The sequence below is a fragment of the Hesperophylax consimilis genome, chromosome 2, assembly GCF_061612785.1.
Source record: "Hesperophylax consimilis isolate HC1 chromosome 2, BYU_Hcon_1.0, whole genome shotgun sequence".
NCBI lineage: Eukaryota > Metazoa > Arthropoda > Insecta > Trichoptera > Limnephilidae > Hesperophylax > Hesperophylax consimilis.
This window is the reverse complement of record NC_142837.1, coordinates 45,553,832-45,577,842: the sequence shown is the minus strand read 5'-3', so window position 1 is coordinate 45,577,842 and position 24,011 is coordinate 45,553,832. Positions and strand designations below refer to the sequence as shown.

At 34.1% G+C, this 24,011-nt stretch overlaps 1 protein-coding gene across 1 annotated transcript in view; it reads left to right on the top strand.

Moving 5' to 3' along the window:
- The window catches only part of AdamTS-B (ADAM metallopeptidase with thrombospondin type 1 motif B), a 213,503-nt gene that overhangs the window by 156,864 nt on the left and 32,628 nt on the right, over window positions 1-24,011 (top strand). Inside the window, exon 8 of the mRNA XM_089643485.1 lies at window positions 14,195-14,308. Coding sequence (XP_089499611.1) covers window positions 14,195-14,308 — 114 coding nt within the window. The remainder of the gene's footprint in view (window positions 1-14,194; window positions 14,309-24,011) is intronic.

The following is a 24,011-nucleotide window of genomic DNA, read 5'->3' as shown; positions in this document are numbered from 1 at the left end:
AAATAACAAATGTAGATCCTAGGAAATAAACTGTACAGCGCCCTTGAGGTGATTTTTCACAAAAACGGCGCTCTACAAATTATCCAATTATTATTATTATTATTATCTACATCAATATTTGTAACGTTCGCACATAGTGGTCGACGCAATATACGCGAGGTATACACGTATACAGTGATGCAGCGTATTGAGTGTGAGCGAGTGAGCACAATATTTAAAAAACATGAATGGGGATTAAAATTAACAGTTTTTAGTTTTCCTTCGCGGCACACCTGAGACTTCTTGCGGCACACAGTTTGGCAGACACTGCTGTGTGAGGAATGAAAATGGGGAAATGAGGAAAAAAATGTATTTCCAAGTATACACATGGACTGTAAGGGTTAAAATCCTATAAAAAATATTTATAATCTGTTGGACAATTATCTCGCAACATATAAATTACTTACAATATCATAGCTTATCGACACTAAGTAGTGCTTGACGCTGTTTAGTAATTAATGTTTGAAAAAAAAAACTTTATGCATTTTTAATGATGCATTGTTATTTGTTGGAATCATTCTTAACCTGGCTCCTTTTGTACCCCATTCGCAATAATAATTTTCCAACACCTTCGTGCGAACATAATAACATACCTTATTAATTTTTTTAATAAATTGCAGCCACATCATTATTAAACAATTAAGATAACATTAATGTGGGGAAAACAGACCCCCACAGAATATAAAGTCTATTGTCACAATTATTTTATTAGTAAATCGGTTAAACCGGTAATAAATCATTTTAAATTGGGAGGGGTTAAAATAGAATCATATAAATAGGTCGTCTAAACGTGGTTAGAACCACAGTTTGAAAATGGCCTTGAAAGCCGAAACAGCTGTAACAATAACAAAAACCAAAAAAATACTTGCAGAACTTAATAATTATATTTAAATATTGAAGACAATATTAGTGATTTCTAAACGAAAATCTGAAATAGAAAAATCAGAAAAGGAAACGGTCACATCTGGGACTCGAACCCAGGACCCTTGTCTTTCCGTGACAGTGCTCTACCAACTGAGCTAATGGGACCCTATTCCCCTCGGTCACTTTTAACTGTTATATACTTCGAATAAGAACCACTAACATTGTCTTCATTTTTTTCACCGCACATTTTTATTGACAACTATCTTTATGTATGATCGCAAGATTCAACCCGAACTAAATGCAATCCAGACAGCGTCTTTTTAGATAAACCTATCTTATTTTTTTTATTTTTAATGTGCGACATCTGTTGACTTTTTCTGCAAGTCTAGAATGAATATTTATTTTTCGGAATAACTTTATTGAGTTCTTATTCGAAGTATGATACAGTTAAAAGTGACCGAGGGGAATAGGGTCCCATTAGCTCAGTTGGTAGAGCACTGTCACGGAAAGACAAGGGTCCTGGGTTCGAGTCCCAGATGTGACCGTTTCCTTTTCTGATTTTTCTGTTTCAGATTTTCGTTTAGAAATCACTAATATTGTCTTCAATATTTAAATATTACAATTTGAGGTTTTACTCAATAAAGTTATTCCGAAAAATAAATAATAATTATATTTTTAAATTAAAAAAAATGGAGTTCTGCGAATTAAATACAAAATAATAAATATAATATGCCATATCATGATGAATGAATGAATTTTGCAGAGAAGATCTCCTCTGGGAAATGGCTAGTCGTTGAAATCTCTAGAAATATAATTACCCACAGAGATACTATCATTGAAGATAATATTAGCGACTCGAAAATTTGCAACAGAAAAATCAGAAAAAGATACGGTCGCGTCGGGGAAATTAACCCAGGACCTCAGTTTTACTGGTGCTTTGCTTTTTCTTTTGCAATCTAGATTGTGTCTTCGATAAATAAATCAATTTTTATTTTTATGTGCGACATCTATTGACTATGTTCTGATATTGAGCTAATAATGTCTTCGATTAATTAATGTTTCAATTTGTGATTTAACTCAGTAAATTATTCAAAAAAATAAATAATACGATTTATTTCTTTATCGCGTCCGAGATTATTCGGCACTCAAACCTACAAATAGTTGCTTTTTATCGGACAAGTTAGCCGAGATTTCTACTTTTTTCTAGTATATATTTGTTTAATATACGTTATCGTACAGACAAGCTACCAAGAAGATGGTGAAATACCCCCTTTTATCGCTTAAATCGCGAAATCTGACTTTACTTGTCCTCGTAACTCTAAAAATTTTAAACAAAAGAAATACGCATCTAAAATAATATGGAATTAAAATAATTAATTCAATAATTAAACATCATTTCCAATTGTGTAAGTGACAATTAACATCATTTTCTGTTAACTAACATTATGAGTAGGTACCTACTTGAATTTTTCCCACAATCACTTCCAATTTTGAAAACAACAAAGTAAATCCGAGTTCATTGAACCAGAGTTACAATCACAGACTCGCAACCTAAATTATTATTATTTTTGATAACAGCTAAAAAGCCACGAGAAGGAGCGCTGAAAACACTCGAGCTTTTTTATTCATTTTAAGCTTGATTTGATCTTTCCGCACAAAGTGTTGGAATATCGCCAATCAACAATTATGATTTTTATTAACGAATTTATTTATCTGGCGGCTAGAATTTGACTACATCAATAAAAAATAATAAAAGTATAGATACTCGATATTACAGGATGGCCATAAGTCACTCAACTTACTATTGGACTATGTTATGCAAAAACCATCCAACGAACAATTTCCAAAATACGAATTTTCATTGATAATACCGTACAAGAGTTTGAAATGCTCTAAACCTCGACTTAAGCCAGTGAGACTATGTTGTGAGGCTGAAGGTAGTGGGGAGGGGGAAGAGATGGGAAAGAGGAAGGTGGGAAAGTACCTGGCTATTCAGATCTAGTCACCAAACACGGCCAAAGCCATTTCAAGCAACGTTTCAATTCTGAATCTTCTTCTTACACCAGGGTGATACTGAAAGTATCTTCCACTTTGGAACGTGCCGCAAGTAGGCATATATAGTTGTAATTGAATGAATAATGAAATTCATCAAATAAAATTTACTTGCGCACGTCGGAATTTGAACCCTCGACCTTACATTGATAGCCTTACCCCTCGACCACGGAGCCCATCAAAATCACAAAAACAACAACCTACAGTCTGCTTTGGAACAGGAATCTCTAGTGAGGAGGACTATGAATGTACTATTATTCTATGTATCTTTAATAGTTATTATTTAAAAAAAAAAAAAACAATTCTCAGTTGTAGGTCTGGTGGGGTCAATCCCTCCGTCTTTGTCCGGTTCCCCTTCGACTGTTTGGACTCTTCCAATGATCGTTGTCTTTGGTATTTGCATAACCAAAGCAGAATCGTTTCCATTTCCGCCTGTGAGTATGGACAGTATAGACACGGATATGCAAAATGCTAATCCCGCATTATAATTCAGATGTCAACCTATTATTTCGGATTAATTTGCATGTATAAGAACCTCTAAGTAATACACGCCGTACAATTACCGAGAATCCATTGATCATATTATGCAAACGTGAGCACTTTACTGATTGCGTGAACGGTACATATCTGAACGAGTCGTGTAATTATTTTACAACGTTACGAGAAAGGGTTTTAACGTATGTGAGTATCAAAGTGCGAGCGGCCATAAAATGGTCGGGTGTAAGTGCGTGGGAGTGTGCGAAAGCTTTGGATCTGGGATCTGGCCGAGCCTACTTGGCAACGGACCAATATTTATGATCGACCATTATTTGGAATATTCATTCCGCTCCGTTAGCGAGCCCACGCCCTGGAAGTCATTGTTCCCGATGGATATCTATCCACGCTAAAGTCTCAGCTCCCAACTTCCAGCGTCTTCACGTTACACATCAATCACATCTATCGTCTAAGCATATACATTTGCTAAGTGCGTTTAAACATTGAGCTCCCATAAAAAATATAAGGAAATAAGACAAACTCGTATTAGAATTTTGCAAAAATAAAACCAACCAATCCAAATTCCGTGCTAAAAATCCACCCGTCCGAATGATATTCACTCTGCCCAATTCGAATCCCAAATCCCATAGGTGCGTTATGAATATCAGCACCTATAGCACTTCATATTTTTTAGGTACATACAAAATATACTAGTAGCGCCAGATCGGTGGCCCGCAAACCTTGAGAATCTAGTAGGTGTGCGCAGCACCTATACCATATTTGTACGAAATAGTATTTTGCAAGAACCAAATAGGTTCTGAAGTAAATTGTGATTTTCGTATTTAAAACTATGTTTTTTTACCTACGACATTATATTATTCACTAACCAAAGAAGTTGTAATGAATCGCCGAAATTCATTGTATATTGTTGCTAGGTCGCTAATCTCTGGTGCAGTGATGTGATGAAATTCCTTGAGATATTCTTTAAAATATTATATTATATGTAAAACCAACATGGATTTTTTTTTTATGTCCGAGGAATTTTTTTTTCTCCCTTTTTGATCTCCGATTGAACTCCCGATGAGAATGGCCAAGAACTACCACTGCAAAACATACATCGTATCTAGCATCTAAACATCTACAGCACTAATGGCGGTGATGGCAAGCGCCAGGTCAACATTACATAATCGATTTGTGTTAGTGAGATAGGATTTTAAGTTTCTCTCGGCCAATAGTACCACGTTGTTAGGCTTTTGGAGTACTAAGCTATGTTGCGCTTCCTGGCCCATCTTGAGACAATGTTTTGCCGAATCCTAACAATCATCAGGCAAAATATAATCAATGAGATTTGTCCTGATTGTGAAGTCTGACACAATATCTCTGCAAATCGGATTAAACGCAATACCGTAAAAGTGCACTGGCCATCATCTGGACAAAAATGATTCCATGATGACATCTACTTCACATAATGAACATAATGAACACTGTCCGAAATTTTAGCTTTAAAAAGGAAAAGGAACACGGCTCAATACCGTAAAAGTGCACTGTCCATCATCTGGACAAATATGATTCCGTGATGACATCTACTCCCCATAATGAACACTGTGGACTATCCGAAACGATAGCTTGAAAAGGAAGAAGAACACGATTCAATACCGCAAAATTGCACTGTTCATCATCAATCAGCATCAATGTAGCGTTCATCAAGCGCAACACGGCCGCAAAAGTGCAGTTCCATTATCAGGACAGACGTGATTCCACGAGGACATCTGCCCTACATAATGTAACGCTGTGAAGTTGTCCGAAACTTTAGTTTGATTCAATAACGTGATGGTTTGTGTCGGGTTCCGAAACGTTTATTTAATCGCAGTCACTAATAAACAATGTAGTACGTAAAGAAGAAAACATAAATAAAGGTCGTAATTTGTTCTACCACGCGGTACCCAGTCCCAGTCCCGTATCTACATATTATCTTAATTCAAAGAAATCTAAATGTGACCCGATCAAGGTTCGTCTTACCTCGTCTCGGTCCAGCCTTTTTCAGATTTATTTTTTTCACGGCGGTCGCTGTTTTGATTCATTCGCACAAAGGCAACGCAACACGGCAATATGCAAGTCACTGCCAGACATCCGCCCAGGTTGATTGATTAGGTGAAAAAACAACACCTCTTGGGGTCTCCAGGTGGTAGATTCCGCGACACTTCGTTAATGACGGCCTCAGTGGTCAAGGGGTAAGGCTCTCGACTAGCAAGCCGAAGGTCGCGGGCTCAAATCCCGGCGGCGTGCGCAAATTGTAGTTGATTTACTAGTGTTATTTCACAATTTAATCATTTAAATAATATAAGATATATTTGCGGCACCGCAATACTGAGAGTATCTTCCAGAGTGGAAGATACTCTTCATGACCTTGTGTGGTTTTCACATAAAAAATATTTTTAAAAGATGGAACATTGTAAAGATCTAGCGAGTTTATTCGACATAGAAGGAATATTGTAAAGATCGAGCGACGTTATTCTACATAGAAGGAACATTGGAAAAATCTGTCGTCGTTATTCTACATGGAATGAACATTGGAAAGATCTATCGACGTTATTATACATGGAAGGAACATTGAAAAGATCTATCGACGTTATTATACATGGAAGGAACATTGGAAAGGTCTATCGACGTTATTATACATGGAAGGAACATTGGAAAGGTCTATCGACGTTATTATACATGGAAGGAACATTGAAAAGATCTATCGACGTTATTATACATGGAAGGAACATTGGAAAGGTCTATCGACGTTATTATACATGGAAGGAACATTGAAAAGATCTATCGACGTTATTATACATGGAAGGAACATTGAAAAGATCTATCGACGTTATTATACATGGAAGGAACATTGAAAAGATCTATCGACGTTATTATACATGGAAGGAACATTGAAAAGATCTATCGACGTTATTATACATGGAAGGAACATTGAAAAGATCTATCGACGTTATTATACATGGAAGGAACATTGGAAAGATCTGTAGACGTTATTCTACGTGGAAGGAACATCGGAAAGATCTATCGACATTATTCTACATGGAAGGAACAGTTGAAGGATCGTGAAAGGAATATTGAAAAGATCTAGATGTGTTCATGTACCTACTATTAATTGTTGAAATGTTTTTTTTTAAGTAAAGTAATTCCCGGTTAACGAATAACCTTAAAATATTTGAAAATCTCTTACTACATCACAGTAACTGAGATATGTACCGCGATAGAAGACTCAGCCAGACGAGGAATTGAACTAATTGAACTCACGCCTGGCTGACAACCAGACGCGATGCTAATTCAGCCACTGACCGGTTAAAATTTTAGTTTTTCGTGTAAATTATTTAAATATTTTCTTAAGAAAACCATTTACCCTTTATTAATAACTAGCTTATTTCTCGGTGTTGCCCGGGCTTTATTATGCTTTAAAGGGTAGGAAAATGGGATGGGGATGGTTTTTCAAAATCTCACGTACACAGGTTTTTTAAAAGTAACCTGACTCTTGTTTCGAAGGTCAAGTGTGCTTAAATTCGTCAATATCGGAATAGAACTGTAGATTTGTATAAAAATAAGCCCGTATTCACTTTTCTTTGTATATATATAAATATATATACATTCAGATTTTTTTTAGACTTATGTAAACAATTGATTCTTTATTTATAATATCCTTTGACCACTTTGTGACCTTAGAGACACTGCAGTGTCCCATGAATTAGCAATCAGAAGTAAAGCCATACCAAAGAATAAAAAATAATTGTGGGTGGTTTAGTCTCAGGTCTCATCAGTATATAAACGTAAATAAATACAAATAACTACATGAATATCAGTATCAAACAATAAAATAATTGTATGAATGTAAGTATCGAACAATAAAATAATTACATGAATGTAAGTATCGAACAATAAAATAATTACATGAATGTAAGTATCGAACAATAAAATAATTGTATGAATGTAAGTATCGAACAATAAAATAATTACATGAATGTTAGTATCGAACAATAAAATAATTACATGAATGTAAGTATCGAACAATAAAATAATTGCATGAATGTAAGTATCGAACAATAAAATAATTACATGAATGTAAGTATCGAACAATAAAATAATTGTATGAATGTAAGTATCGAACAATAAAATAATTACATGAATGTAAGTATCGAACAATAAAATAATTGTATGAATGAAAGTATCGAACAATAAAATAATTACATGAATGTAAGTATCGAACAATAAAATAATTGTATGAATGAAAGTATCGAACAATAAAATAATTACATGAATGTAAGTATCGAACAATAAAATAATTGTATGAATGTAAGTATCGAACAATAAAATAATTACATGAATGTAAGTATCAAACAATAAAACGTGTTTTTCTTACGCTGCCACGGCTGCCGTTTGATTTTTATAAGCTACGATTGCTTTATATAAGCTTTGATCTTCAATTGAATATTTGAAACTACTACTTTATATCAAAAATTTGATTGCTAATATGAAGCACCGTTTACAGAATTCTTAAACGGTTGAACACCTCATCCTCGTGCAAAGCGTTAAAGCCACAATTTCGATGATAAATTTGCATTCCTGTGTTAATTCTCGCCACGCAAACGTAAAATGAGACGTTTATTTTCCTTCAATATTACGAGACTTCCTTCTCCGAAGTGTAACCCCAAGTATTACTGATTTCCTTAATTCTTTCTTACTACGACTTTGGTTTAATGTTCGGTTCTTTGGTGGAATATTGTTTTTCTGAGAATTTGGCGTCGATTTATATCGACTTTCATAACATCAGAACATGTCATTTTTTTACTACTGAATTTAAAGTCATGGAATCTTAACCAGTGGTAGGTACATTTCAGGAAATTAATTATCTTAAAGTAATTCTCAGTCATCTTTCACCTTGCCCTGTGTCACTATAGTCTCGAATATTGTATGCTCTAGTGGGGAAATATGACCTCAAATCACATGCAGCAATCTAAAACCGAAAAGGAATTTCAAATACTTATTATAAAAGCTCCAGTAAGGACGCCAACAAAATAAAGCTGCCAGTCTTTTTGCAGTTCAAAACATTCTATGCTAAAAATGTTTAAATCAAACATTTAAAAATTAAAAATAAACGATGAAAACATACTTTTACATCACAAGAGTTTACCAGAGTGACATTATGAATATACCCAAATTTATAACTGCTCTTGGACGAAGGAACTACAATTACCTCTCCACTAAGCTCTATAATTCACTTCGAACCTCAATAAAGAATATTGAAAATACAAATGACTTTAAAAAACAAATCAAAATGTGATATGAAGAAATCGAAGAAGATTAAGTATACAATATTTTGAAAAATAACTTCACAAGAACTGAAATAAAAGCTAGTCCACAGGAACCCCTGGTAAGAAGAACTAAGGGAAACATTATGGGTTATCTTTTATCCTAATAATTTTTTATGGTAAAAATAAAAATCATATCAATTAAAAAACTTTTTTAAATCTCCCAATCTTTTTGTCCTGTACTAAGTGAAAACAATTGTCTGATTAGCCTGCTCACGTGCAAGTTGTTTCAAAAATATTCCTTTGGAAGTTACATTGAAAAAATATACATTTCCTGATTTCAAACTGGCTTTCAAAAGGGTCGTGTGGCTGTATTTTTAATTTTCTTAATATTTTAGAAGTATTAAGTTCAGATCTAACATTAAAGAACTTCGATGAATCTTTCGGCAAATTATGGTACAACGGCTTATTTTTTAAACTTTTGGGAAATCCTCGCTTTGATCGAAAAGGTTCTAATAATATTGCTGACCCCACTTGAAGTACCGCCACACTAAATTTGTCTACCTACGTGCGTAGTGCTTATAGCACGATCTTGACACAAATCACTTTTTCTCAGTACCCCGCAGTCAGCATCACGTGCCTGCTTCCTCCCAGTATTTTCACACGTATCAATTTATCGCTATTTTATTTCACCTTCTGGCAGTTCTAATAACTACATAAAGAATTGTAATTGAGTCTTTAATATAACTAGTCGTAAGTATAAGCTGTCTCATTCCATCAACTTTTAAAATTATTCGTAGTACCTTTTTATCTCAATGCAGGAGTCCCACAAGGCTCGTTTATGGGTCCAATGTTAATATAATGTACGTATAATAATAGGTACATTGATCGATCCTTTGGTAAATTTAATCTATCTAGATTCAAAACTCACATGGTAAAAGCACAATGATGAAAAAAATCCAATCTGCCGGCAGAACAATACCGACTTGTACCCCATGCTGGGTGGAAAAATAAATTACATACAGACAAAAAACTACATAATTATATACAACACGACCTTAAGGCCACTGCACCCATTAGGAGGCTCGCTGCTCAAATAAATAAAATATCGGAGACCAAATTTAATCCGACTGATTTTCTATCGCTGCCATGTCAAGCTATTAAAGATTTAATTACATTCATTCGTTACGATATGTCGTGCATGAAATTATTATGAATGGGGAAATCCGAAAATAATGCATGTTCGATATAGGGATAGTGGGCGAAATAAGGGGAGTCTAAGATAATTTTAATATGTAGAACGGATGAGTGGAGAAAGGAGATTAGTAATTGAAGAGCACGACGATAAAATAATTTCGGGATACCCCAGAAAGACATGGTAAGAACATCTGAACTAAAAACCTACTGTATAAAACGATATAATACCCTAAAATAAAGTCAGAATCTTACGACGTGAGTGGTTAAGAAGAAATGCACACAAACATACGACACGCGGGCACTGTATATTGGACAGACCTACGGTTGAATTTTTCCTAGAAATCTCTAAAATAAAGTAAGAATCGACATAAGTGATGAAGTAGTGTAAAAACCAAATTCAGCGCGCGGCCCGGTGTAATGGACGGACCTGCGGTCGAATTTGCCCTAGCAGGCCTAAAAAATTGATATTTCCGTGGAATTTATTTTAATTATTGTTTAGTTTATTTCAATTACTTCTGAAGTTTGGCTTACCGCTAATTTTAATGGTAAGGTTATAGTTGAAAAACGTTTTATAACATTTTCCGTTCGACATTATATATTTCAATAATAAATTAAATAAAAATACTTGGTTTTAGGTCACTTTTTTGATAAATTTTATTGTCTACCGGTTTCGGTACCTCCGTACCATCATCAGGACAGTTATAAAAAATATGCCATTAAATACAGAAGTACACAAATACATATACCCTTATTATTAAATAAGAAAGAGACAGTTTACTAGAGCGGGATAGTGCGACAGTTGTGGGAGAGAGGTGGGGGAGGGGAGTGTGGGATAAGTGAAGTAATCTGGAACATACTAAGAATTTGGCTGACAGTTAAATTTAATTGGTTATTCATGATTTCAACCTTTGAAATTAGCGATTTTTTTATATCCAAAGCTTCTAAATTGTTTATTCTTAAACCTATTCTATTTTTATGGAGGACTTTAAGTCCTGTATCACGGTTAAAAGTCATAATGTGTTTGCTTCTTTTGAAAAAAAAAATATATATATAGATATATTTTAATGGTTAGGTAGCTGTTTTTTATTAATCTTAAATATAAATAACTTACATCCGTGGGGACCGGTCTAAAAAGTTTATATTATCGTTAACTACTTAATACTAATTAATTAATTCGTCGGAATTAATTAAAATGTGAGGCTCAAGCAAACCCCCGTTATTGGAGTCTTGTGTCAACTTAAGTCATGTCAATAATCAAAATAAGACAAGAGGATGTAGAATGAAGCAGGGAGTGTGCGCCGCGATTTCGTAGCATTTCATCCGATCTGCCTATCCTGCAGTTGGATTATTTTGCCTGTTCTACCAAATTGTGTACGTTGCGGATTTTATTCTTCTTTTCCTCTTTATGAACTTTGTTAAATCTTTTAAATAAATACATCCATGAGTGGCAAGCCCTGACTTTTCTGCCGATTTTCCCGTAGATATTTTAGTAGTGATACGGCACCTCGATGTTACCCACATACAATGCAGTTATCTTCCATCTAATTAATGTGTTTCCTTGAAACAAATAACATCCGTTGTAACCGTGATGTTTAATATAATATCCATGTCAAAGTTTCGAGCAAATTTAGCAATCTAATTCATTTCGCATTTCGCGATGGTTTTCTTTATCTAGATATAATAGTAAATTCTACTAATGTGAACACGCATTACGTATCTACATGTATGTGTGGTTGTTTGTATGCTTTCTGAATAAATCAATTTGGGTCAATACTTTTTGCAGAACATTAAAATGGCACAAACTTCGATGTAATATTTTTTATTGCCCATCTATTTATATTCGGAGAGACTGATACATGTTATTATACCCGCCCGTATGTATGGGTAATGTCTGGACTGGTGATGCATCTATTCTTTCAAATTTTAAATATACCAATTTCGATTGTGATTGATTATGACTACGATTAATATTGCTGTTATTATAATTGAAGGAATAATAATTGCAAAATGTTAGCTAAAAAACGCAAACCTTAGAGGAAGTACATATAGCGCAGACCCTTCAAAAATCATGAAATACGAAGTTTAAACAAAAGACATACACATTTCAAATGTAAGATTACAATTTTTTGGTAAAAAATATTATATTAAAGTTTGGTTATTTTTGGTATTATTTATCGCTTGTCTGATTTCTTTACACATCAGTTCCAATTTCTAAATTAAAATTAAATTGTGTCCTCACAGACAGAAGACACTGTCGAAATTACTACGTTTAATGAGTTTAAACAAAACCAAATACTTGTTAACATGATATAAAATAAATGTATGACGTAAAACCTATGTTTGGAGACAGCAAAAACTCTCGAACGGTGAGCTCGTGTCAATCTTTGAAATCGGGTACTAGCTTGCCCAAGAGATGGAGCAATTAGGTCGAAAATTGAAAATAGATTTATTATGTAGTAAATAAACTTTTTACGGGATTTTTTAATTTCTGTGTAGCTTTGAAACAATCATTTAAATGTCATAAAAAACTCCCTGTCGCCAAATATTTTGATTTTCTCTATTGTTAAGCAGAGTATTAACTACTAATACCTACAATACGCTACAAATAATATGTTCAATGGGTAATCAAGCTGAACGATGTGTCACCTTTTTATATGAATAGCAAACCTAAGAAATAACGTCCAACCTTTTTGCAGTTCCTTTGTTATCCTTAATCGTGTTGTTGAAAAAACGCTGACTAAAGATACAGAACGGAGGTTTCAATTTCAAGCTCGACTCAGATGAATTTGTCATATCTAGTGTGGGTTATTCGGACAGCCAATAAAATTTTACATACAATATAAAAAAAACAAACATACAAAATAAAACTACTAATTTGGTTTCTCGTCTGTGATTGTAACTCTGGTTCTGATTATTTCAAAATGGCATTGTTTGCAACAACAGCGAAGATTATCACAATATTATCTCCAAAATAATTTCCAAAGTTGCTTCTAAAAGCATGAAAATCGAATTCTTTAACGGCCTATTTTAAGGATTAAAAACAAAAATAAATAAAAATTACTGACATCTGTACTAGATATCTGTTTACCTTTATTAAAATATATATTCAGTTTAGTTGGGTATTTTGGCCTCAAATCCCAAATTAAGTTTTGTATGAAAAAGGCCACGCTGCCCAGCTTAAAGCAGACGAACTGAACCAACTAAATCCAGTTATAACAAGAAAAAATTAGAAATGCAGTAAAATATTGATTTTTCTCTCTCCCAGAATTGTTTAAATTTACTGGCCAGCAAAATTATTTATGTTCTGTCTAAATTTTTAGCTTTTGTACTGCTTTGTAAATTAGAGACTTTAATCTTTTTTTAATATTAAAATAGCCAGATTAATTTGGCTACTCAAATTTGATTATTTACCAGTGGCTCCTTTAAAATGTTTCGTTGTCCCAAGTGTTCCACGTGGAACCCAGGTAAGACCGATAGTAGGTATAAAATGGTCATCTTTATATAGCGCTGATTTGTGATAAGATGAATGCTGCAGAAATGAGATCCCTGAGGCGCATATGTGATAAAACCATGTATGATTGTGTTAGGAGTGTGGAAATGCTTAAATAATGCAAGGTTGATGTAAGCGTAATGAGTAAGGTTAGAAAAGGAACGCTTAGATAGTTTGGGTTTGTAAAGCGAATGAACGATGAAAGGAGTGTAAGGAGAATATATGACGCAAATGTGAATGGTAAAAGAATTCAGCGACGCCTGAGGAAGACATGGCACGATCAAGTGAATCAGATACTCGAGTCGAGTAATGTCAGGATTCAAGGTCCGCGAGCAAGGAGTGTGTGCCAAGACCGAGTTATTTGGCGGTCCGTCCTCTCTGCCTACCCCTACGGTAAACGGCGTTATAGTTAGTTAGAAAGACGCTAAACGCTTTTACGCAACGTTAGAGTGAGATGACAATTCGCGAACCTTCATACAGAGTAGCGCGATCTCCCTCAGCTTCTTTCCATACCAGACCACCATCCACGTTAGACATTGGTCCACCATAACATTAGTTCCTTAAATTGGTGTTACAATGAATAAACTAAATTTAAAATAACAGAGCGTTATATTACACAACTGTTTTAGAACCTAGTTTCCCACCTCTCGCACAAATCACTAAATAACATTGGCGCAGCCGGTAGGATAGGAAAGTTGATAGTCTTTTTTTAAATATGTTTCTAAGAGGTATATTCTTTTATGTAATCTGTATTAACGGAATGACATTGTTTCAGCACTCTGGGAGTTGCGCACGTAGCGGGGATGTGTCTACCGGACCGCAGTTGCTCCGTGAACGAAGACAATGGAATCACCCTTGCACACACCATCACCCACGAGCTGGGGCACAAGTGAGTACCTCCCCTCTACGTTTAAACATCAAGTCCTTCAACGAACCTACCTCTAACTAAATCCCCGTTACAGGGACCTCAAGTCGACGTTATATGACCGGCAATCAGAAGGCCGCATGTTCAATTCCCGTCGGTGGCATGTATTTTGTTCTTAGAAGATTTTTGTAATTTAAATGAATAAAGTTATTTCATTTTAATCCCCCGCATTCCGAATTTTAACCGATCGATAACATATTTCTCTTCAAGTTTTTAAGTTTCGTTAAAAATATATGTTACTTTTAAGATATTATCTATACATTTATAGAGCCGTCACGGTAATTATATGAAATTCCCTCCATAGAAAAAAAATCGCTAAATATGCTCCTAAAATTATATAAACAGTGTATCTTTAAATGCAACTTAGGCATTTGTCGGAAGATTTTTCCTCTATTTTAAACGAGTGGTATTTTATTAAATATTTTCACAATTTTCGCTTAATTATTTTTTTTATTTATTTGCACACTACCTCTAACATTCGTTTTTACATATCTCACTTACAAAGCATCTTCTCATTCATTTTTAAGGCTTACTATTGAGCCTTAATTCACTAGCATCAACTTCCTCGCAGTCCAATTCTTAGCGCCACTCACAACATCGGCAAACCGGGTGGCGTTCGATTGTACACAGTAAACATTACAGACAGACAAGGGGGCTCTAGTGAGGTGTGTTATAAAAAATATATAAAAATTAGGACACGCGCCACGTGCCTCGGAATGAAGAAAGCTCTCATCCCGCCAGAACTGATCATTGCTCCAGTTAGATAGCGGTGAGTCAGCCGCACTTCTGTGCTTACTGCCGCTCGACCTTGGCCATCTGGTTCCCCCATCTCTGTCTGTCGTCTGGCTGCCTGATACTGCCGACTGCCAGTCAGTGATGGCATGTCTGGGCAGAACTCCCCAGATCTGGGGGATTTTTAATATCAAAGGGAGTTTTTTTTGGAAAACAGTAAGATATCGGGGGAATTTCGAGGATGAGGATTTTCGTTTAACAATTCATTTCGTTCAATAACCATCTCTGTGTGAGCGATGTTTTAAAGGGCTGAAAGAAACGTAGTTCAGCTGAAATGATTTGATTATTCATTTATTGACGCCATTACGCTTTTACATAAAGATAAAATACAATATCCTCGTCAAGTTATTATCACACTAACTTTAAAGAATTGCATATTTAAGTTAAAACTGAAAAGTGCTGAACTAATTTGGCTTTAAATGTGTCAAAGTGTAAAACGAAAACATCAGCGACATCTATAAACTCATTGCCCAGTCTAAGAATTCTCTTTATAACAGAATTCAACACGAAGTTATTGTTGTGTTTATGAAATACTATATGTTGTTAAGGGTATATCCAATGTTTTCATAAACTAATTTAGCTATCTGGCTATGGCCTGGTATATCAGTATTTTTTTAGCAATGTTATCACTAGGCTTATCTTACCAGGCCTCCTACCACCAGTGAACAACTAGACTGACGTAAATCTCTTTCATAGAGAACCAATAAAATGGGCCGGTAAATCAGTTGCACTTTAAGCTAGGATTGAGAGATATTTATGTTTGTCAAGTTGTTCTCTAATGAAACCATTATCCAAAAATACTGACATCTTTACTGTGTATCGTTATATTTCCTACCCTTGACTTTACATTTAACGCTAACAGTTTTCATTTATCACGATAAGATACAAATAAATACTACACAATCAAAAGTTTTGTAGGGTGTATTATTTAGCCAAAATTTTAGGAAATAAAACACTGTGTATAACAATATATATATCGTAAATAAATCTCCCCACACGGAGAAAAACAAGAATTGCTAAAAATCTTCTCAAACTATTGATAATCCAGTTAAAAACGGGATTGCAGGCCTAAATGAATGCGTTCACAGGTTTCCTGATAAACTTTTAGTAAATTGTGATGTGATATACGATAATATATTATGACGAAATGTGAAAATATTATGATTTTTATCAAGACACCTATTATTTATTCGTTAAGGCCTGCAATCCCGTTCCGAACCGGATTACGATAAATTTTAAGAAATTTTTAATATAGATACCTATGAGCTATGAAAAATCTGGGGAGATTTATTATTTCGGTGCACCATCACCACTACGTGCTTAGTGCTTCATGCTTCATGCTTCGTGCTTCGTGCTTCGTGCTTCGTGCTTCGTTCTTCTTGCGCGCTGTGTCGGCACCAGATAAGCTCACTAAAGATGGAGAGATGCAGACCGAAACAGATGCTCTAATTTTACTTCAATTATCACTTGAAAATATTAGGTTAATCCTAATTGACTTGTGAATATACATTGTACATAAATATATACAAACTCGAGCTCGTACACACAAACATTTATAGCGGCGGACTCATTGCGCTTCGAATCATTATATTTTGTTATTGAGGCAGGTTAATCTTAATACAACGTTCAGTACCGCAGACCCTTGAAAAAAGACAAGAAATTAAAACAAAAGAAATACACATTTCAAATAAGTAAAGAATTTGAATTATTTTCTAGTAAACGTAATATTATATTAGTGTTTGCTCCCTCCTGCAACAGGGTTTTCTTTAAGACCGATGTTCAAACATTCGTCTCCTCAAATGACCCTCCACACAGCATCCCCAAAGATCACGTAGGCCCTGAGGGAAATGATTTTCTTCATGGATCTTCATGTGTAGTTTTGTAAAAAAAAATTATCGCTTCTCTTAATTCTTGAGACATCAGTTCCAATTTTAAAAATGATAAAATAATTTTCTGTTAAAATATTAAATTCCTAGCTGACGTTTACCCGGCGTTGCTCAACTTTTCTCTTCTTTCAATAAATATAATATCCATGTATTATGTATTAACCTTACGAAATAAATTCTCTAAATGATAATGAAAACCCTATCAAACAAATTCCGTTGCGTAGTTTAGAAGAACAAAGCGCACAAACAGACAGACGCGGATAGTGAATTTGTTTTATACTATTTAGAGATAGGTGGGAAGTTTATCGCGGTGACTGGATAACTCATTAAAATGACAATTCAATACACCTTTAAAATTCGTGAAAAATGATGAAACAAAACTAGGATAAATAGGTTAGGTTTAGAATTTTTTATTTATTTTTTATTCTAGATGAAAAGAAAATTACGTTTTCACTTATTTAATAGAAATAACGAATACATTATACATAAATATATTACACAACGATATTTTTCACTTTCATTGTTTTGTTGATTGAGCATAAAACTGAACAATTTTTTTTTAAATGTACCTACACTTTTTTCATTTTTAATTTCGTCTGGGAGGCAATTATATATGTTTCTCCCTCGTAACCAATGGATTGCTTGCCATAATGAGTATGTATGGTGTTTAAATGTATTTTATCGTGTTGCCGTGTAAAGTGTGTGTACTTGGTACGTTTTAATGAGTTCTGTATTTGTATGTATGAGTTTATTATTTATTTCGTAAATAAGGAGAGATGTATTATATTCATATAATTTTCTTAATTTTAATAGTTTTGTTTCCATATATAATTTTTTGTTGATGTTCTAGGTTTAAAATGAAATAGCTTTTTGATTGCTTTGTTTTGTGTTACCTGTAGTTCATTTATATACGTACTCGTATGTTTCATATGCATTTCCCCAGATTTCAATCAAGTAGTTTAAATGTGAGGGTACGAGGCTATAATATAGACCTTTTTTAAATTTTATTTGGTAACAGATATGATATCAGGCTAAATACGCTAATTAAGGGGGTGATTTTATCTTTAATATCTTGAATATGCTGTTTAAAAGTTGGGTGTTTATCAATGCACAGCCCAAGATATTTCTCCTGTATCAGGATTTGCAGATTGTTATATATTCAATTTTTAAGGGTACATGAGGAGGAATTATTTTACGAATAAAAATTAATTATTATTAATTTTTTTAGGTTAGTTTTTTTATCGCTTTTAATGACTTTATGTCACTTTTTAAAGGTGTGTTGAATTTTCATCTTTGTCTTGAGTTATCATGGAACCCTTTATCGCCTGTCTGAATTCTTCGCACAATCAGTTCCAATTTTGAAAATGATACTTAAATTCAAATCAAATCCAATGTCATTGTACCAGAGTTACAATATCAGGCAAACATTTGAATGTATATTGTACATAAATATGCTTACAGCTCGAGTTCGTACATTTATCTAAGGCGTTGAACCAATTATGATTTGAATTATAAGATTTGTTATTGTGGCAGGTTATCTGAACATTATCTGCCATAATAACGAGATATGTTATGTTATGACATTGTCATAACTTGATTAATCTCGCGTTAAGGTCTTGGGGTTCAATTATGCGTGTAGGTAATTTGTATTAATTGCATAAACACACAATTCAACAATCGAGTCTACAGCTAATCGATAAGGTCAAAGGTTCCAAGTTTCTCGTGAATGAGAGTGAGACTTCGCGGTGCTTGAGAGTCTGCTTAACGGTTCTGTTCTCAAATGTGACCCATTGTGTTCACAATCTCCTCGTGTTGATTGACATGTTTAGACCGTCGATAGAAGATTGTCTAACGTTTACAGTGAATTATATAGGTTTTATCTAATTGGACCCGACGACACAAGCAAAGACAGCAATCTTCACCGATCTTCATTTTTTTACCTTAAAAAACGAGAGATAAACTTTTCATTGAATCTATCTTCTATCTTCTATCTTCCATCTTTTATCTTTTATCTTTTATCTTTTATCTTTTATCTTAAATCTTTTAACTTTTATCTTTTATCTTTTATCTTCTATCTTTTATTTTCTATCTTCTATCTACTATCTTTGATCTACTGTCTTCTGCCTTCTGTCTTCTGTCTTCTGTCTTCTGCCTTCTGTCTTCTGTCTTCTGTCTTCTGTCTTCTGTCTTCTGTCTTCTGTCTTCTGTCTTCTGTCTTCTGTCTTCTGTCTTCTGTCTTCTGTCTTCTGTCTTCTGTCTTCTGTCTTCTGTCTTCTTTCTTCTGTCTTCTTTCTTCTGTCTTCTGCCTTCTATCTTCTGTCTTCTGTATTCTGTATTCTGTCTTTTATTTTCTGTCTTCTGTTTTCTTAAATCAGAAATGTGATGCTTTTTAATAAAATTTTGCACACTATACGTTCAAAATTAGAGAGAAATAAATAACTATCTACATCTGGTTTCGAAAAAAAACGCTTGAAGCCTGGGCAACAACGCCCGGAAATTCAGCCAGTATAATATAGAAGGAAGAGTTTGTGTGCGTTTGTTTTTGTACAAATCTTCAGCTTTATTCCTAGATTGAAGAAATTTCATTATTGATTGATGAGGTTACTTTAGAAAGACCACCCCAATCCTTTTCTCCACCTCTTAAAGCAAAGTAAAGACCAAGCAACTCCGGGAGCATCAGTTAATATCATGATAAATTTAGAAACGTGTTCAAAGTAATTATTTAAAAGTTTGACACTGCCAAAAAAACTTTCGGGAATTGCTGCCATTGCTTTGATAGCTTTAGTTGATACATAGCTGCATACAATACTTTCAGCACACCTTCCTTAAACGAATAGCGAAATAACATCCATTGAACAGCGCGCGACCATACTATTCCAATATTGATTGAGACATTACACTTTTAATTGAATACTCCACTGCCCACCTATGCCATCATCTCCCTGAATGAGAGTGATGGCAGTGATCATGAGAAGTGTTGGTTGAAGGTCCCGCTGCCGGCGACATGTGACATACGATCACCAGCTCCGTATTTAGGCCTAGGCAACCTTGGCAGCTGCCTAGGGCGGCATTTTTTAGGGGGGCGGCATTTTGCCGAAACTTTTAATACCATATTATTTTGCAAAGAATAAAAAATATTTAATATTGCAATAAAATAGTAACCGTCTTACTAATTAGATTATTGTACGCCGGTTCAACGTCGGTATGGTTAAGCTGGGCTTAAATCTGATTTAAGGCCGATATAACCGTATAAACGCCGTAGTAATAAGTCAAGTTTTTCACTTCCGACTTTATGCACGGCGTTATATTTACACAGCGTTTATAAGTAAATTCTTCGCAGTGTTTCAAGAGAGATGGCGTCAACCCTGATAGACTTGTTATCGATTATGTTAAAATGGACTAGAGTTTAAGCGTGAAGTGTGTTATGCATATTTTGGAATAGTAGTAAAAAATAAAATTAAAAAATAAGTAAATTCTGTAAAACATATTTCCCAAATCTAGACATCGTATATCCAGCGTATTATTCCCCTTACTAAAAAACGTGTTTTAAATTTTACACAACTGATAAACAATCATTTATGTATGGTTTTTAATCAGTTGTGTAAAATTTTAAAATCGTTTATTAGTTAGGCCCACGGTGTTTACATTTGTAAAATGTATTTAATGTTTTTAATCTGTCCGGCAATGGATATACATTGTTTGGTAGCTTGCAAATAATATTGGCTTACGATCGCAAAGGAGGCCCCAATTGATTTTTAATATGTGGGTAGCTACCTACACCTACGTCCAAAAATGCAAAAATAAATGGTTTTCATAATGTTTTACCCTGGAACAGCCGTACTTCCAAGGGAGTTAAAAGAATTTTCATTTTGTTACTACCATTGTCTAGAGGGGATGCGGCATTCTTAGTTTGTTTGCCTGGGGCGGCTTGCTACCCAAACACGGCCCTGACGATCACTGTCGATCAGGCATGATGAGGTAAGGCACAAGGCATCAGGCGCCAGTCGTCCGCAGCCGAGAGACTATCCGCTCGACTGGGGAAGTCAATTGAGCGGAACGCGAGACCCACGAGCGATCGGCGCCCGCCAGTTAAAATGCGATACAATTTAAACTAAAATAAATTAGTGGCTCCATACATCTTGCTGTATGGATAGGCACAGAATACAGTTCAGTGATGCATAAACTTTTATACATTTCGCGCAGTATATATGGGAGTAGATAGGTGTATGTTTTCATACAGACTTGATGGATAGGAAACCTCAGTATTCAATCCTGCAATTGTCCTACCCACCCAATGTACCCATCCTAAAATGTCACTAAATGTTGCAAGAAGAAGAAGATGTCAAAATCTATCTTTTGAACTTACAGTATGCTCAGTGTAAATTAATACATCGTACAGGAAAAACTCGTAAATATGATCGAATCTTATGTTTACAGTGTATGTATGAGAAGGAAGATTAATGAGAATAAATAGAATACATAAAAAAAATCAGGAAACCTATTAATTCATTCTTGGAGGCCTGCAATCCCTTTTTTAACCGAATTACAAATAATATGAAGAGATTCTTGATAAATTAGCAATACTCATTTTTCTTTGTGTGCATAGCAAGAATTAACAATCAATTTAATAACAAATTATTTTAAGCAATAATTAGTCTTCTGAAATTATAATATGTAATAATAATAATTAAAAATATGTTAATATGTTGTATGCCTGTAAATATGTTACCAAAATATGAGCAAGTGATGGAATACATAATTAAATCTCAACTTGAAGAATACTTGGAAAATAATAGCATCCTTTGTGACGAACAATCTGGATTTAGGAACAATAATTCATGTGAAACAGCGTTAAATTTAGTAATTGATGATTGGAAGGAAGATATAGATAAAAACTTGCATATTGTTGCGGTGTTTTTAGATTTTCAGAGAGCTTTTGAAACAATAGATAGAAAAAGAGTTATTAAAAAATTTAAAAAAATATGGAATAAAAGGGAAAGAACTGGTATGGTTTAAAAACTACTTAAGCAACAGACAACAAACAACAAAGATAAGAAACAATATATCAAATCCGATTGAAAATAAGCTGGGTGTACCGCAAGGATCTGTATTGGGTCCGATATTGTTTATACTCTACATAAATGATATGGTAAAAATATTAAAACATTGCAAAATAAGACTGTTTGCAGACGATGCACTAATTTATATTGCAGAAGATAATTATGAGAAAGCAATCAAAAAGATAAATAGTGACTTAGAAACATTGTCAAAATGGCTCAAACTAAATAAATTAAAACTAAATGTAAATAAGACAAAATACATGCATATAGGCAGAACAAATACGCATGAGGATCCAAAGGTTTCTATAAATGGAGAAATCATAAAAAAAGTGGAAGAAATTAAATATCTAGGTGTTATTATAGACTCAAAATTGAACTTCTCAAAAAATGCAGACTATACAATTAAAAAAATTGCAAAAAAAATATCATTTCTTGGTAGAATCAGAAACAAAGTAAATAAAGAAACATGCCAGATAATATACAATACAATTATATCACCACACTTTAATTACTGTTCAAGTATTCTTTTTCTCTGCAATAAAGAGAAAATGAAAAAAATGCAAATACTGCAAAATAAAGCAATGCGAATAATACTTAAGCGCAACATATACACGCGGATAAGAGACATCTTAAAGGAACTGAATATTTTGACGGTGAAGCAAACTGTGTATTTGAATGTACTTATTTTTATACATAAAATTAAATTAGGGATGATGTCTAAGGAACTGAAAAGAAAAATAAATTACAATAACGAGATACACGGACACGGGACGAGAAATTCTAAGCAAATTAGATTGCCAACAAGAAAAAAAACAAGCACCCAAAAATCTCTGATGTACCAGGCCGTTCAACTCTATAACAAAATCCCGAAGGAAATTGTTGTGATAGAAAATATTAATAAGTTCAAAAATGAATTAAGAAAATATGTCTATCTCAATTATTAATGTTTCTTTTTTTTGTGACTTTATTGAAATATTTAAAGAAAGATTATGTTTGCCAAACAATGTACATGTTTATATGTTTATAAAACTATTAGCACACACGAAGATGTGAGCTAACTTAAGATTAATAAATAAATAAATAAATTGTAAGCAGTAATTGTTGATTGAAGTACTAGTATATATTGGATTATTTGGCGTGTTGGAAATAAGCCGACGTAGCTCAGTGGTCCATAGTTCAATTCCCGTCGGCGGCATTTATTTTTACTCTGGAGATATTTTCAATTTGTATAGATATTTCAGGAGACTAATTATTGCTTATAATAATTTGTTATCCTTTGTGCCTGCATAAAAAACCTTGTCTTATAAACATTAGTTTAGCATTATAAAAACAAATCAATTTAATAGTAAAATCTCCACTTGTAATAAACGTAATTGCCTTTAACTGTAAGTACGTCTCCCAGCCAGTTTTATTTTTTTTATTTTGAGAATTTCCACAAGAGTGCCGGCAAACTTTTTTGATATTTTGTTTAAGAATTCGGGCCGCGGGTTGCGCATCACTGCGATATATAATACGTACCTCTAGACGCCACACGTCATGTCAAATCTCCCGAAATACGCCGGGCCATTAATCCTGCTTCGCGCTCAGCACTCAACTTAGCACCGAATTCACACGTCAACTACTGTCAAGGAAGACGCGACACTTCATCATCTCACTACTTCTCCATCCCAATTTTTTTTATCTGACGCCGCACAATAGTCCCATCTTTCCGGAGCCAATAAAACTGTGGGATCCCCGTTTGGGGGTATGTGGTAAAAACACAGTTACCATTACATGACTAAGGGTGCATGGAGTGTTGCTAATTCGTTAAAAATCTATTTTTTTGTAATCCGATTAAAAACGGGATTACAGGCCTTAACAAATGAATCGACAGGTTTCTTGATAAACTTTTAGTAATTTTTCAAAAGAAGCAAACACATTGTAACACTA